Raw genomic sequence first — 16,627 nt, forward strand, 5'->3', positions numbered from 1 at the left:
AAAAAGGAGTTTTTCCTTCCCACTTTTGCCTGCTCATAGGGAGTCATATGATCGTTGGGGTTTCTTTTTAATATTTTAGAGTCTTTATCTTCCAATATAAAATGCCTTGAGGTGACTATTGATATAATTTGCTAGATAAATAAAACTGAATTGAATCAAATTGAATATATTACTCACAGTAATGCTTTTATACTGTAAACAAATAAGCTAATAAGCTTTGCAGGTGGATTCTATTATCTTTAGATACAGTGATTAGCTGTTTTTTGATGCTAGCTTAAGCTAACTGGTGGTTTCAGCTTCATATGAGCGGTACAGAATAACAATGGTATCAGTGTGAGAAAGTGTTTGGGGCTGGTCGTGCAATCAGATACACAAGCTTCCCTTTCCAAATCAGTATACAGTAGTACTGAACAGAAGCATGCAGCTCATGTCATGTAAAATCAGCATGCAACAAATTTCAGTTTGCTGCGATGGCGCGCAGTATTTAAAATTTTAGGGTGAAAAAACATTTATTGGAAACTAATATTTTCTTTAAAAGTAAGTATTTAATAGTAATATAATAATTTGAGAACCTTCAAACCTTTTTCCCCATTTTTAGATAAGATAGTGACGATGGAAAACAGGACAACTTTGAGACACATTTCCTTACAGAACGTATGCCTCTGCTTGCTGCCTTTAGCCAGAATCATTTTTCACAGAGAACTTGTGTGAGTATTAATCCACACTACTGCATTTTTGCTTAGAAACATATGAGTATTACAAGCATCACTAAAACAGTTTATAACTTCTTAAATGGAGACATTTGGAAATACTGTCAACCCAGTTTCAGGTTTTAGACTTTTGGAAATGAATGCTAATCTATGCTTGTTTCATTAGTCAAGCAATTTATGTCATAATATTATAATTCATAGAGTTAACTATTGGTAGGAATACAAACTTAAAACAAATACCAAGAAAAATCTTCAAGGCTATTTTTGATATAAAAATATGTAAAAAATTACATGCAAAGATTACACAGACTACACAGACAATAATATAGAGAGTTATTTTTAATTTGTCTGATGTAGTGCTGCACTACTGATGATTTGAAACCATTACTTCATTAAAGATAGAGATGGTAAGGTCGGCTACTACGGTTTCCATGTAGTTGCCAACTAGTAGACTTTTCTCAGCTTCAGTCTGGGACTTTCAGAGAAACATTTATCTACAAATAATTATTTCACACTGGTAAATTAACACTATCATTATTACAAATGGGCAGGACTGAAAATGTTAGCTACCAAGCTCCTACATTGACATTATTGTTTTATTATTACCCATAGCTGCTACCTTAACGATAGCTTAGCAGATGGCTAATGTGGCTATTGGATAAACATAGTTTCATCTGCTCCATTATTTCCCGAGGCGTCGCCACATCATTTGGATCTACTGATGTCTGATTTGGCACAGTTTTTTACGCTGGATGCTCTTCCTGATGAGCCCATTTATCCAGGGTTGGGAAGGGCACTAGAACCAGTACGCTAGCTTGAGGCTGGATTTATATGTGTCAAATAATGGCTAATAGATAATATGTGCACTTGCCAGGTTAACATTTATGGTAACTGTTTAGTAATAAAGCGTTGTTGAAACTGGAGTTTTACTGAAATTCCTGATAAAATATTTTTTAATGTTTTCAATCTCAATTACCGTTAATGTGTTCAGCTGCTAGTGAGTGGAGGGGTCAACCCTAACCCTATGTCCTGACTAAAGTTTAGTGTCAACCACAGGAGGTTAAAACAGCACTGTTGATTGACCTACACTTAAGGCTGAATATTAAACAAAAGGTGAGGCTTTATTGTGGTTGATCAAAGTTCCACTTTAAATACAAAAAAGTCCAACTAAAACCATATAAAAAAATATGAAGGCACAGACAGGAGCAAACCAGACTGAAAAAAGGAAAGACTGTAAATACATTTTGTAGTAATTGGTCAAGAAGAAAGGACACAACGAGAGAGAAGAACACAGTGAAAACAAACAGGAGATCAGGGGAAGACAGAGACAGACAACAAAACTTAGACAGGATATGAAAGAAAACCAGCCTTCAAAGTAAAACAAGAAGCAAAAGACAAATACTAAACAGAGACAAAAACACATTTCAGATGACAAATAAAAGAAAACAGAACAGGAAATAACACTGAAACAAGATAGAGGGGGAATAGGGCTGGGCTATATCATACAGTTCACGATAATACCGGTGTAATTTTGGGCAACGATAGGAAAGTGAAATATCGCGATAGAATATGGGTAAAACACGCATGCGCAGTGCCTATGTTTACATACGCACATGGCGGCGACGCAGAATGAGAAGAGCGAAAGGGGATCGTTAAATGAAACGGATGAACCAGAATTGGTTTGTAAAAATGCTGCAACTTCAGTGGTGTGGAACTGGTTTAGCTTTCGTCCGTCAGATACACAACAAAGCACTATTTTTGGTAGAGCCTGCTAGCGGGCCGTCGTTATTACCGTGTTGTTTGGAAAATACGGCACACTTAAAATCAATCCTTTGATTTTTCTGAAAATCGACAGTGCCCCTTATAATCCCGTGTGCCTTATGTATGAATTCTGGTTGTGTTTACTGACCCCGAAACGATTTTATGTGGTACACGGCGCTCGAAAATCTGTCAAATGTTTTAGTATGACTTTGCTAAGCTACGAGCACCGCTTGATGGATTGTCGGAGCATTACGGCTATCGTAGGCAGGCGCCTCGCGGAGTGATATGTACTGTGCTTCAACATAATATTACCGTTTTGTGTGTGTATAACCTCTTTTTAAGTTTTGTGGATATTATACATGGTTATCCTGAGGATATGTCGGCCAATTTCCACTGGAAATGCCTTTTGGTTAAACTGTCAGCAAGGAATTTGCACTGTTACATTTTTATATAACTTTAATGCACATAAAAAACAGCTGCTTGTTTAAGTGAAAATAAATTGATGGGGTTTTTTGCACTAATAAAGTTGTGGAGTTGTAAAGTATTTTGTCTAGTGTCAATTATATCGTCAGTTATATCGTTATCGCAAATTTTCAAATGTATATCGTGATAAATATTTTTGGTCATATCGCCCTGCTCTAAGGGGGAAACAGCGAAGGTTCTTGAACCACCCTGATTTTATTTGAAGCCGTTGCAGTTCCTTGTATTCGTTATTTTCTGCAAACAAATAGATCTCTGCTCTCTGTCCACACCGCCATAGTCAGTGCGCACATGACAGAAAATATTTCTTAAACCGTCCAAAAGTGTACATCTGGAGAGTTTTTTTAAAATTCTGTTTTAAAAAGAAGCATTATTACTGTGATTTACTGTGAGTGTGAGTTAGATGCTAAAAAGAAAACCTAAGCCTTGGACCAATGTACCCATGTAGAGATGTAAGAATAGACAGTAGCGAACCAGTATGCACCCCTGTTGTGAATGCAGATTGGGCACCAGCATTTGTCAGAGACCTCTGAGGTGTTGACTGAAGCATGGCAGTCCACCAGCCAAGCAGGACCCCTGAGGTGTCTCTGCTTTCGCCTGAGTAAAAATGGATCAAAGCTAAGAAGCAGAAATGACAACCACTGTTCAGTCTAATCTCATTTCACAGGAATGGGTGACTTTAGCTGAAAGCACTAGGAAGACATGAACTTTATCTTTCTCGCCCTGTTCACTGCATAGGCAATCAGGTTGATGCAATAACCGCCCAGGGCCATAAAGGAAAATGGTAAAGTACAAACTGCAGACTTATGAAGACACAGAGAAACTGGTGGAGGTGACAAAGAAAACAAAGAAAAGAGAAGGTGACGGACGGAACGAGGAGATGTGAGTTGATGATTAAAATGGTATGTTGATGCAATCCCCTGCTATCTTAGGTAGGGTGATAATCACCGTGAGGAGTCAGATGAGAAGTGTGACTGCATGCCAGGCAGAATGGGAACTGTGCAGACTGTGGTAAATTAGCCTTCTGTATGGATCCCAGCATCACAGATAGATAGAAAAGATAGAAAACATAGAGAGTCTTTAATGTGTACGGAAGAAAACAGCACAAACGGCTTCTTTCCATGAATAGAATCCTTATCAGTTTCTTTTTCTTAAAGTTGCTTTTTTTTACGTGTATTTTCCCTTCTGGTATCAGCCTCAATATCAGATGTCTCTCCCTGCATTAACATCACCTCTTCTATTATTATTTGAACATTTTATCTCCTTGCTCTCGTCATCACAAGCTAAGGAACAGAAGTCGAGGGGGCAGAAACCTTCGCCCGTGTGACATATGCTCTCATGGCAGCCAGTGTCACAGAAATCGATGCCACTCCTCTGCTGCCATGGAGCCCACCCTGCCATCTGTCTCATTAACCTGGCTTAGCAGCATACAAAACCAGACCGTGTGCTTGTGGGCCTGTGTATGAAAACATAAAGGAGAGATGCTAAAGAAGAAAAACAGCAGGGAAGACCAAAAAGCAAAAGCTTAAGGTAGAGAGAAAGTCTGGAAAATGGGCACTCATCCTGTGGGCACAATTTAAAATGAAGGTGAACTGTTTTGTGGGGTCGTCAACATGAGGTTGTAGTTTGTGTCAGTGATGCACAGTGAGGTTTAATGGAGGAGGAGGAAGCAGGCAAGACATCTCTGACAGAGGTTAGGTAAACCCTCACATCATTCAGCTTCACCTGTTCGGACCTCAAAGCTCCATCACTGTTAGTACTGTTTTGAAACCTGTGAAATACCTAGCACTTTGGGGGTAGGTAGGGACATCGTCTCCCAGAAAGTTGCTGGTTCGCTTTTCAGCTCTTGCAGTCTGGATGTTAAAGTATCCTTGGGCAAGATACTGAACTCCAAGACATATCCACTGAATTGTGTGTTAGACAGAGTGCTTAGGTATGGAAAAAAAGTATGTGTGTGTAATTAGGTAGGCTTGTAATAAAAGTACTTTGAGTGCTCATTTAAGAGTAGAAAAGTGCTATACAATCAATATAATTATAGAGTACTTTAACTAAATTGAAAACATCGGTTTATTATCGATGCACCAAGGGTAAGTTAACGTTACTGTCAGACTTGATTGAACTTTAGCATTTTACCTTTAACATAGCTAAGATTACCACTGTCTTCAGCATAATTTTCTAGGATTGTTTGCCACTGGGAGAAGTTGGGTATTTGGGCATTCTGACAGGAAGACTTCAGGAAGTTAGGGAGGAAGCATAAAGTTAAACTAAACCAGGAGGAAGCTGTTAATGCTGAAAAGCTAAAACGGGACTTTCAGTCAGTAGATAGTGGTTTGAATCCAAGTAGAGAGCCCATGTTAACAAATTATTTTTAGCATAAGTTGATTTTTTTCTTTCTTTCAGTTTTCAGCTGGACCTTAGGTGGGACAGGTCAGCCTCCACATTTTGACTTTGCAGTGAAAGACATCTCTATAATGCTTGTATTATTATTAGAAACCTATTTTTTAAATAGTAATTTTCCAGTGGAAGAGGTGAGTGAGTGGAGATGAAACTTGTGGTTTTATTTGAATAAACTGAGCTCAACTACATATGGATTTAACAAGCCCTTGAATGTTCTGTGGACCTCTCCTTGATTCTGTCAGAACACAGCGTAGCTGAAAGGTGACGTTTTTTCAGATTTATTAAGCAAAGGATTCATCTCTGTGTGTGCCTTTTATCTCAGTGTGACTGCAGTCACATAAAAGACTTATTCTCCTCTTCATCAGAGGTAAAGAGTGGGAAGTGGGACAGATGAGCACAATTTTGATCATTTTCTGTAAGATCTCTATGCTTATCAGTCTAGCCACAGATTTTAATGCCAGTGAGGTGATAAATCCCATCAGGTGTGAAAATGTGTTAATTGGCAGGTGAGACAAACACAGAAGAGAAGAGCGGTCAAGAAGGGTAAAGGGTAAAGATTTAAAAATGGAAGGAAAGGTGTTGATGAGTGGAAGCAATGTCACAGTACCCAGGATGGTGAAAGGTGGGGAAAGAATATTTAGTACTATTATGCTGTTCTAGTTACAAACAGGATATTTCTGAATAAATAAAGAGGAAAAAACACAGAAAATCCTAAATAGCATAGGAAAGAGATGAATGGTAATAAATAGAACACGAAGGCAAAAAGGTCAATGTGGATGAGATGTAGTGGAGTGAGAAATGTGGACGGTCGTGGAAAACGGCCGTGCAACAGAGAGAGAAAAAGACAAAAATGAAGCTGATCAAAGGGTGGATTTACAGAGAATGAACACACATTTGTGCGCACACTGTCAGACTGAATCTTTGCAGGATAAGTTAATTCATCCTAAGATACACTGGCTTACAAGCTCCATTAGGCAAACTTTCAAGATGTCCTTAAAATGAACTAACCTAAAGTGTGTGTTTATACAGAGAAGTCTTACTGTTATTCCAGATACAGCAGTGGTCTTTTGATAAATGCTGACAGCATTCTTCTGCAACTAATGTATCAATAAAAAGGCATATGGATTATCACAATGTGTGTTTTCCTTAAGTAAAACATAATCATTTTGATTACAAATAAGTGATTGACTTGCTGCAGTGATTTAGGTGCTTTTTGCATTGTTATGATTGCAAGAATTATTCCTAAAATTGATTGTGGAAGCACAAGTTTCCCATTAAAAGCATATTTTCTTTAAATAATCAAATCGATGCCGGCAAATTCCAACACCTGTGATTAAAAATCAAATAATAATTGCCAAACATTTATGTCTTACTGTCTTCTTCCATCTCTCAAACCCCCTCTTATGAAAGTATCCATGCAAGGCTTAAAAGCTTAAAAGGTTTAAAAGTCAGCTTGCGCAATTGTCCAAAAAAATTGTATGTCCATGAAGAAAAGACCAGCAATTTTCTATTATGTTATGTTGTTTCAAGTCTTATTGAACAATTCTGTACTGCTGTGAGGTGTCGTGTCCTCGATTTCTCAGTCAGATCAAACAAAGGGTGAGATGACCACAACGGTCAAGAGGGGATTTCAAAACTGGAGACCACTAACAAATACAGTACTATGCAAAAGTCTAGAGTATTGAGTCACCCAACAAGCTTGAAAGTCAACTTTTGGTATGACCACCATTCTTCAACATAGCCTGAACTCTCTGAGGCAACTTTCTTGTCATTTCTTTAAGTAATCTTCAGGAATAATTGTCCAGGCTTCCTGAAGGACATTCAAAGCTCTTCTTTGGATGTTGGCTGCCTTTTTCTTCTGTCCTCTGTCAAGATGATCCCACACTGCTTCAGTTATGTTGAGGTCCTGGTTCTGGGGAGGCCAATCCATGACTAATAGTGTTCCATTGTGTGTTTTTCTATCCAGGTATGTTTTGGGGTTCATTGTCCAGCACAAAAATAATTCCATTGTCAATCAGACAATAAAGTATATTCCATAGTGGATTAAACCTAAAGTATTTTTCTGTGTAATTTCATCAATTTTGATGACATCTCCAACACCACTGAGTGAAACGGAGCCCCAAACCATGACAGAGCCTCCACCATTTTTTTAATGATGGCTGTAGTCACTCATGTTGTACTTCACTCCTCATCTTCCCTGTTCACTGACAGTTTAAACATAAAATTTCAAATTTGCATTCATCACTCTATCAGATGTGTTCCCACTGATTTTTGAGTACAGTTCTTGAGTATTTTGGCATACCTCAGCCTTTGCCACCCTTCAACATTTCTGAACCGGCTTGAGTGAACAGTAGATGGATCAACTGAACATCCAGATGCATCTCTCGAGTTTTATGTCAGGTTTTGCTGGTTTTTCCCTGTTTCTTAAGGACATGACTTCCAGACTGTTCATGTGCTATAGTCCTGCCTCTTTTCCCCCCCACTTGTCCAGGACACGGTGTACACCAACCTGAAATATGCCAATTTTTCAGCTAATAAGATAACCTTTATTAGTCCCACACGTGGGAAATTTAATAGCTCTTTGCTAAGTTGTCTGTTATGTGTAGCCGTAACACTGGTCCTTGAGTTCCTTGAGATGACCATTTATGCTTGAATGAGTCATAGGGTGGTGTTAAGTGACTCAACAAACAAAAAACAAGTACAACAACATTCCTCTGAAATATAAAGAAATCAAGTGTGACTCAAAACTTTGCTTAGTAATAAAGATGAGCCATGGCCATTGTTTGAAAAAATTACAGTGCATTTGGAAATTTGCTCATGCATAGCAACAGAAGCTAACAGTAAATTGGCAGTGGGTGGGAGGTTAGTGGGGGATAATTACATTGTCACTGGTGACTGGTGTTCCATGTGGAGATGGAAAGATAGTTTGAAGAAATAATTGACCAGTTACTCAGTGCTCCCTGAAAGTGGCTGCGATATCACCCAACTACAGTATGCTTGAGAAAGAAGGCAAGTTTGCTCCCATGGAAAGATGAATGTGACCTGGACACACATGAATTTTAAAATCTTTACAGATTATAAAAGATCTTACCTAAATTACCCTAAATGTCCGCTTATATTGTTGGGTTATTTTAACAGGCAGATTAACAATTCCAAGAAATTGGACTAATAGGAACTGGTTTTCTAAAAGAACCGGTTCTCAAATCCCATCCCTAATTGTAGGCCTTGTGGACTGTATTAGATTTCATAAACTTATAGGTGTAACAAAATTTGACTTTTTTTATACGTACTGAAAAGATGGATCTCACCCATGCTCAGTGCTTTTGGAAATAATCTAAAGAAACTATAGAAAAAAAATAACCCCTTCTTTATTAGTTCTTCCCACCTTTAGTGTAATTTACAAAGTTATAAAAAGGTTCACCTTAATGTTACTGAGGTGGAAACCTGCCTTGTGCCTCCTCTTATGTTTTGGTCTCCACACAGTTGATTGGGTCTTTGTGCTAAAACCTTCAAAAAGTGATTGATGATTTTAATTAAATGTTGGGAGCCACACTGGGAGCCGAATGAGTGCTAGACTGCCCTCTGTTGGGCTTGGAGGACTGGCACTGACCCAAATACACTGGATGCCTATTACCTTCAATGGCTCAGCCAGACAAGGTCTCATTTACATGGTCAGTACAAGTAATTAAGTCCACATTCTAAAGTGTAATTAGTTCCTGCAGTAGCAGTATTATGGTACGATGCTCTCATACTCTATATCTCTACTACATTCAGTGCAGTTTAGATGTGTTTCAAATCAAAGAATATGCACAATAACTGAATATAATAACAAAATGGCAACGCACGTTTACACCAGACTGCCACTATCTCAGGGAGTTACTGCTGTGATTTCCTTTGGTGCTTGTTACACATACCAAGGCCTCTGTCAGCACAGGTTAGGGCAGACTAGCTGGTGTAAGTAATGCGCTCTGACCCAGTTCAACATCCCGAGTAATTTACCCTGAGTTAGGGCAGATTTAAAGGTCTCTGTGGATAATCCAACTCAAGAGAAATTAAATTATCCGCAAAATAATATGTCCTGCTGTGTGGGTATTAGTGAGTTACTTAGCACTAAATAACACGTACAATTTTCTGCTAAGTCCTATCCTGAGCCAGCCCTATTTCTTTATGAGACAGACTTTCTTGTCATTTTTAAGTGGTCTTTCTGAAAAATTTCAAAAATTTTATTTGGACATTGGCTGCTTTTCCCACTCATCTTCAGTCCAGTCCAGTTTCTTAAGCCATCGTTCAAGCATAAAAAAGCTCCTAACTCAGCAGATGTATCAGTGATGTGTCTGCACAGAACAGACTTAGGCCCATTATTACAAGCAGCCTGTCACAGAAACACATAATTTGTTCTGATTTCTTTAGTTGAATCTATAAAAATGCAAACAATAACACAGTTTAACATAAAGAAATAGTACTTTTGCACCAACAAGGTGATTCACAAAGAGTTACCATATTAGCTGAAAACAGCATGGAGTGCAGCATGTCCTTAAAATATTGAAAAAGTGAGGAAACTGTACAAATGGAAGACAAAAGAAGAACCCAACAAACATGCCCTATGCACACACAGCCCTACAATCCCCCCCCCCACACTAACTGTGGAGACGCGTGGGAGTGTTTTCTGGTACGGGTCAGGCCTAAAAAACTATCTAGCACAGATGAACAGTATCTGAAAGTCATGTCCTTAAGAAATAGAAAGAAAAATCCAGCAAAGTCCTGGCACAGGACCTGAGAGATACATCTGACCCTTCACATGTTCACGAAAGCCTCATCAGAAATGGTCTCAGTGGAAGGGTGGCTGTCAGGAAGCCATTCTTAAAGAAGGGAAACAGGGAGAAAATCAGTGCTAAGAGGTCTGATGGAGTGATGGATCCCAATTTGAAATATTTGTTTCAAAACATCAAAGGAAGTCAGGCGAGAAGTACAATACTGAGTATCATAGTCTGGGGTCAGTGTTGTTGGAGCAGTTGGCTTAATTTTTAAGTATAACAATGATCCCAAAAGAGCATCCCTAGATAGAAAAATGAACAATTTAACACTATCAGTCAGAGGCCGGAACCTCAACATTATTGAAGCAGTGTGGTATCACCTGACTGAGAATGAAAAAAGGCAGAGAATATCCAAAGAAGAATGTCCTTCAAGAAGCCAGGAGATCTATTCCTGACGAGTACTTCAAGAAATTAGAAAAAATCGAGAGAAAGGAGACGCCTCTTAGTCCGCTTATGTTGTTAACTTTATAAAAGGCTGTATTTTACTCATAAAATTATAAGTATCACCGGACTGCACCCATAATGCAACATCACTTTTAAAATTCCCTTTAAAACTGAAGTCTTACAAAAAAAAAATAGAAAAATGGAATAAACAATAAAAAATAAATGCTGTTTCATCCAAAATGTGAGAAAACAAACACTTTCATAAAAGAAGACATACAAACTTGTACATTTGTACATTTTCTTCTCTCTTTTATTATATTCCTACCAAATATATCAACTTTATCACTTAGTTGTGAATATAAATACTTTCTGAATCCATTAAATTACTTACGCGTATTGTTTTGTCTGCTGTGGTTGCTAACAGCTCACAATTAGAAAAAAAAAATCACTGTGTATTGTGGCTGCGAGACAAACTGTACACAGCGGTACCACATTATAACAGCCCACAGTCTTTCTTCTGGCAATGAACTGCTGCACAGAAAACCTCATCATCTGCGATTGTTTGGTGCTCCAGTTGTGGGGTATTCTTGTCTTTGCACTGAGTGCAGGCTGTGGTTTTTGTCTGTGCATGTAATCTGCTCAGGTTATTTGTGTGCTTTGTATTGTGGATGCTGGTGGGTTTCTGTATGTGCTGTTTATTTTATTTCTTTCTTTCTTTCTTTCTTTCTTTCTTTCTTTCTTTCTTTCTTTCTTTCTTTCTTTCTTTCTTTCATTCTTTCTTTCTTTCTTTCTTTCTTTTTCGTGGTGTGCTGGGGATTTAAGCTGTTCGGGTTTGTGTCTGCACTCAGGGCCAGGTGTTACACATTTCAGGCTCACTGCCTCCTATCTCACTTGAGGCTCAACAGCTAACCTCACACGCACACACATGCACAAGCATTCATGCATGTGCAAACATACATGAATACAGTACAAAAATAATAGCACACACCCCTTCTTAAAAAATTACCCTCCGTCGTGCTCATGTGTCTTTTTCTCACCTATTACCTCAGGTTTTTTTTGTTTTGTTTTTTAAGGACAGCATCTGTTGCCTGCCATCACTGCTCTGTCTCAACTCCAACTTTTACCTCGCTTCGTTTTTATTGCTTTCTGTGTTGTTTGTCTCTCTTCCTCTGATGCTCTCTTTCTCTCTCTCTAATGACCTGTCTGCCTCTTCCTATCACATCTCTGTGTGGTCCGAGCTGATGCTTGCCTCAGTTTTTTTTGTACTCTTCACACACATACAAACACACACTTGCATCCGCTTGTCAAGGACAGAGGGCGGAGGGGGTTACCTCTATGCAGCTTACCAATCTGCACACTATCGACAGTGGTGCAGCACACACACACACACACACACACACACACACACACACACACACACACACACACACACACACACACACACACACGCGCACAACAGATGATTCATCATGAGAACTACCAAACACCAGAAGTAGGAGATTCTTATGCACTTTCACAGCATCTAAAGACAGAGCAAATCTAATACACAATCTCAACTTTGATAACTTCCATCTTTCTAACGCATCATTTTCCCCCACTCTGCTTTTTCAGAGCACGGGAGATGCAAACCCACTTGCATGATTATCTCTTGAATTTCTAAACTACCCACCCCCTTCCATATCTGCCAAGCTTTACTTCCATACTTAGAAATGAATAAATAATTAGAACTCTTACCGTGAGGGTAGGGATGGCTGTGACGAGCGAGTAGATGAGCACCGGAGGGATCTTGCTGGTATCATCCGGACCAGGGTAGGGCTTAGAGAAGGTCTTGTCGTAACAGAAGAAGCCCTGGATGTGCACGGGGAAGGTGTCCGTGTACTCAAAGTAGTAAGCCAGCAGCACCGTCCCAGCCATGATCACCAGCTGGAAATAGAACATTATCCCTCCGTTAGGAAGCGAGAGGACGAGAGGTGAAGCAGAGGAGGTAGAGGTGGAAGAGCCGGAGCGGGAGCGGGAGAGAAAGAGGGGAGAGACGAGTCCCTGTACCCCTCAGCAGCGGGGAGATGCATAGGAAATGCCGGATCCAGAGAGAGGCAGAGTGAGAGGTTCAGTGTTTGGAACCAGGAGACATGGCGAGAGAGAGAGAGAAAGATGAGAAGACAAGAAATAAAAGAGCCAAATCTGCAGGAGACTTCTCTCATCAAGAGATGAAAACAAAGATTCAAAGAAGGGGAAAAAACCAAAACAGGATAAAAGAGGATTCCCAACACCGCAAGCAGCAAAAAAACAAAGAATTGCATAGAGAGTGAGCAAGAGAAGGAGAAAGTGAGAGAGCAATGGAGAGAGAAAGAGTGATAGAGAGAGAGAGGGAGAGAGGAAGTGAAATGTGAGGGAGAGGAAGGGGGAGGCAGCCTTCATGCTGCTGGCACTCATGAAATCTACTACAGTTGAGCTGTGGGTGTATTTGTAGATGCTGTGTGCACATGTGTGTGTCAGTGTGGAATACGTGAGTGTGTGTGGCATGATCATGTGCACAGAGACTGAAGTTTCTGCAGACACATGGCTCTAACCATCAGCTGCTATCCCCACTAAAAAGTTTAGTTGACATCATGCAAAATTTAATCAATTTCTTTCATTTTCTGATGTAACTTGATGGCTTTTTAAGTGATGAATCAAGTTTTCAAAAAAGGCTTTTTCCCTCTGCGTGTCCATTTTAGAATTCATTTGTGCACCGCTTTCTACTTTGTTTTCTCTGATCACTTTGATTTAAAAGTAATCAGAGAATGCTTCCATGTGTCATTTCAAGCTGACACATGCAAGCAGTGCGCCAACTTGAAATGAAATTCCAACCTAGTGAGCAGCGTCACGAACCCTGATTGGTACTCACAGCTTGTTTTTGCAGTTTTCAGAAGGAAACAAGGAGGTGGTTTCTCTAACACAAGTCCCAAATGAGAGTGCACTCCTCAGATCTGCAGATTCACAAATGCAGCAGATCAAAGGCAGCAAAACTGATCACGATTTGTAGCAATTAAATCCTCACCAATTTACCAATATTGTGGACCAGTATTGTCGACTGATATTAGTTACTGGCCAATCCATCTGTATCAGCATTTATAACAGCTAATAACTGACAATGTAAACAATAAAGATCGTAGAAACACCCTTGACATGTGTTATGAATTTTGATGTTACGTTATTTGTCGACCAGAGGGCAATCTGCATTTTCCTTGTTGGCATCACCAAAAACACAACAACAAGCTGGCTTAAATGTGAAGTCAATAAATAACTACACACAAGAAACGTAAGGGATATTTATGACGAGTATTAAGAACACATTCGCGGGGAAAAAAAAAGAGTAATTTTGCGATTAAACTTGAAATAGTTTTTTGAGATTAAAGTTGAAATGTGGTGATTACAGCTGTCATTTTAAACTAAACCGCCACAGCTCCTATAACCTCTACGAAATGTGTAGATCAGTTAGTGAAACAAACTGATCAGCTGTGTTATGGTGTCTTACATCCAACAGTGTAACCATCAATATCCTTGCATCATTTTGTACAAATCCGGCCAACTCTTCCAAGTTTTTCCTTCTGACCAGATGCAACTTTCGGCACCATTTTTTCACTGTCCTTGTTTGTATAAGGATGGCTGTAGCTCAGGAGGTAGAGCAGGTCATGTGGTGATTGGAAGGTTGGTGGTTTGATCCCTGGCTCCTCCAGTCTGCATGCCAAATATCCTTGCGCAAAATACTAACCCAAGTTGCTCTCTGATGCATTCATCGCAGTGTGAATGTGTATGATTGGTAGATAGAAAGCATAGAGCATTCCAATCCATGTGACTGGAGTAGAAAAATACTACATAAGAATCAGTCCATTTAGCAATCACCACACTGTGTTTATGTGCTTAAATAATTTCTTTGTAACTAAAACCAGTTCCAAAGTACAATAAACTAACTCATCTGTGTAAAGCAGTTAGTCTTGAAACAACAACTCATAAGAATTTCGACTTTCTCAAAATAGTATTTCTTGTTTAATTAATCTTGAAAATTTCGAGTTTATTCTCAAAATGAGCAGTGAAATTTTTTTTCTTAATCTTTTTCCCCTAATACTTATACAAAATCTGTTAACGCTTAGCATGTCTGAAAAAACCCCCCATTTCGACTGATATGTTAGAATATCAAAGTTTAAAATGATCAGATATTGATACTGTTCTTAAAAATCCTATATTGGTTGAGCTCTAGTAAAACTATTACAATGAAAGAGTGTAATGTTGTGTAATCACACAAAACACAAAATGAAGTTTTACATAGAAAAGGAGGTGAATCTGTGTCAGGCAAGTTATTGTTAATGTCTGGCTCTCTTCCACAGAGTGTCTTTGTCCTGTCTTCCTCCACTCACCCCGGTCGCGGCAGGTGGCTTCGCCCTCTCTTAGCCTGGTTCTGCCAAAGCTTTCTTCTTGTTAAAAGGGAGTTTTTCCTTCCCACTGTTGCCAAAGTGCTTGCTCATCAGGGGTTATCTGACTGTTGGAGTTTTCTCTGTTTGCTGTGTATTGCTGTAGGGGGTTTACATTACAATATAAAGTGCCTTGAGGCAACTGTTGTTATGATTTGGTGCTATAGAAATACAACTGAATTGAACTAAATTATTTATTTCACCTTTGCTGAAAAAAATTCCTACTGCCTGGAAAATCATCAACTGAGACAATGGGAAATGGTGGGAAAGCTTATTAACTCCATTTGATGGCTGCTGGGACTGTATGTTTTTAACTTGGCTAAGACAGGAAAGACCATGGGCTGTATTCATCCTTGTTGTGTTGGCTATTAAACCTTGATTATACTCTAATTTCGTCAGACATGGAAATACTGCAGCTGAGTAGGTGTTCCATCTATAGGCACGTGTGTAGTTGGTGTATTTTTGTGTGGTCACAAAAAGCTTGGCAGGCACGTGGACATCCACAGAGACCTGCATGCTCACGTCTGATGACAACATTTCATTCGAACCCACGATGATTGTCTGTCTGTACTGAGAGGTGTGTGCAGTCTGCTTTACTGAAACGAAAGCTATGCACACTTGATGTTTCGGTCTTCTGTCACATCATCAATAAGCACAGGTTACTCAGTGCCACTGGAAGTCATGCTTGCCCATACATCACAATGTTTCACACAGGTTTTACAGATGATGTTGTGAGCGTTGAATCATGACCCATTCCAAACCTTCTCCATATATTTTTTTCCCTATAATTCTGTTGCATTCGTAGAGTCATTGATCCAGTGAATGCTGTTTCGGAACTTTTCTTGCTTTTAACATTTTCTTTCTTTCTTTCTTTCTTTCTTTCTTTCTTTCTTTCTTTCTTTCTTTCTTTCTTTCTTTCTTTCTGTGATGGACTTGTAATGATACATCTACCTCCTGAAAATGGTTCTTGTGAAGGGCTTTTTCTTTTCAGTCAAAAGCATCAGGCAATCATCTACCACTGGTCTCTTCCACAGATATCCAGGCCTTTAGAGCTGCCTGTAGAGCTGACCAGCTCACTATATTTTCAGAATGAACTAGAACCAAATGAACTCTCATGTTTCCACTTTCTCTGTGATGGATTTGTTTTATTTTTGTAGTATGGGCAGAATTGCCCATTTCACACACATTGAGAGTTCCACTGAAACTGTTTCCGAAATCCAAATGCTACACTTGGAAATCAACTGCAGACCTTTTTACCTCCAAGTATGGGAAACAGCTTTTGCTAGAATTGTCCGATTACATTTGAGCCTCTGAAAAAAGACTGTCCCTTAAAATGGATGTAATTCCTAGAAGAAAAGCCAACACTTAAGGCCTATATCCATCTTAGAACTGTAACCTGGGTAAGTATTAAAAAAAAGTTGTATTAGTGTCTGAAAATATATGAATGTTATGGTAAGATGAAGCACAGATCCTTATTCACCATTCATCATTGGCAAATTTTACCTCACATACATGTACACATGTTTACACATGTCAATGTATATCAACATCTACACATATACATGTGGCATGCACTATACATATGTCCTGAATGTATATATAGAAGGGTGCATGTATTTATATCATGTGC

General features: G+C 39.1%; 1 protein-coding gene across 3 annotated transcripts in view; it reads right to left on the reverse strand.

Annotated features, from left to right (window-relative positions):
- Positions 1-16,627, reverse strand: part of plppr2a (phospholipid phosphatase related 2a) — a 70,982-nt gene that overhangs the window by 21,576 nt on the left and 32,779 nt on the right. For 2 of the 3 annotated variants that reach the window (XM_063471268.1, XM_063471269.1), the window contains exon 3: positions 12,281-12,469. In XM_063471268.1, the coding sequence (XP_063327338.1) occupies positions 12,281-12,469 (189 nt within the window). Of the gene's footprint in view, positions 1-12,280; positions 12,843-16,627 lie in introns of those variants that run through there. The other variant, XM_063471270.1, reaches the window with a different exon arrangement.

Source organism: Pelmatolapia mariae, linkage group LG4 (genome assembly GCF_036321145.2).
Source record: "Pelmatolapia mariae isolate MD_Pm_ZW linkage group LG4, Pm_UMD_F_2, whole genome shotgun sequence".
Taxonomy (NCBI): Eukaryota; Metazoa; Chordata; class Actinopteri; order Cichliformes; family Cichlidae; genus Pelmatolapia; species Pelmatolapia mariae.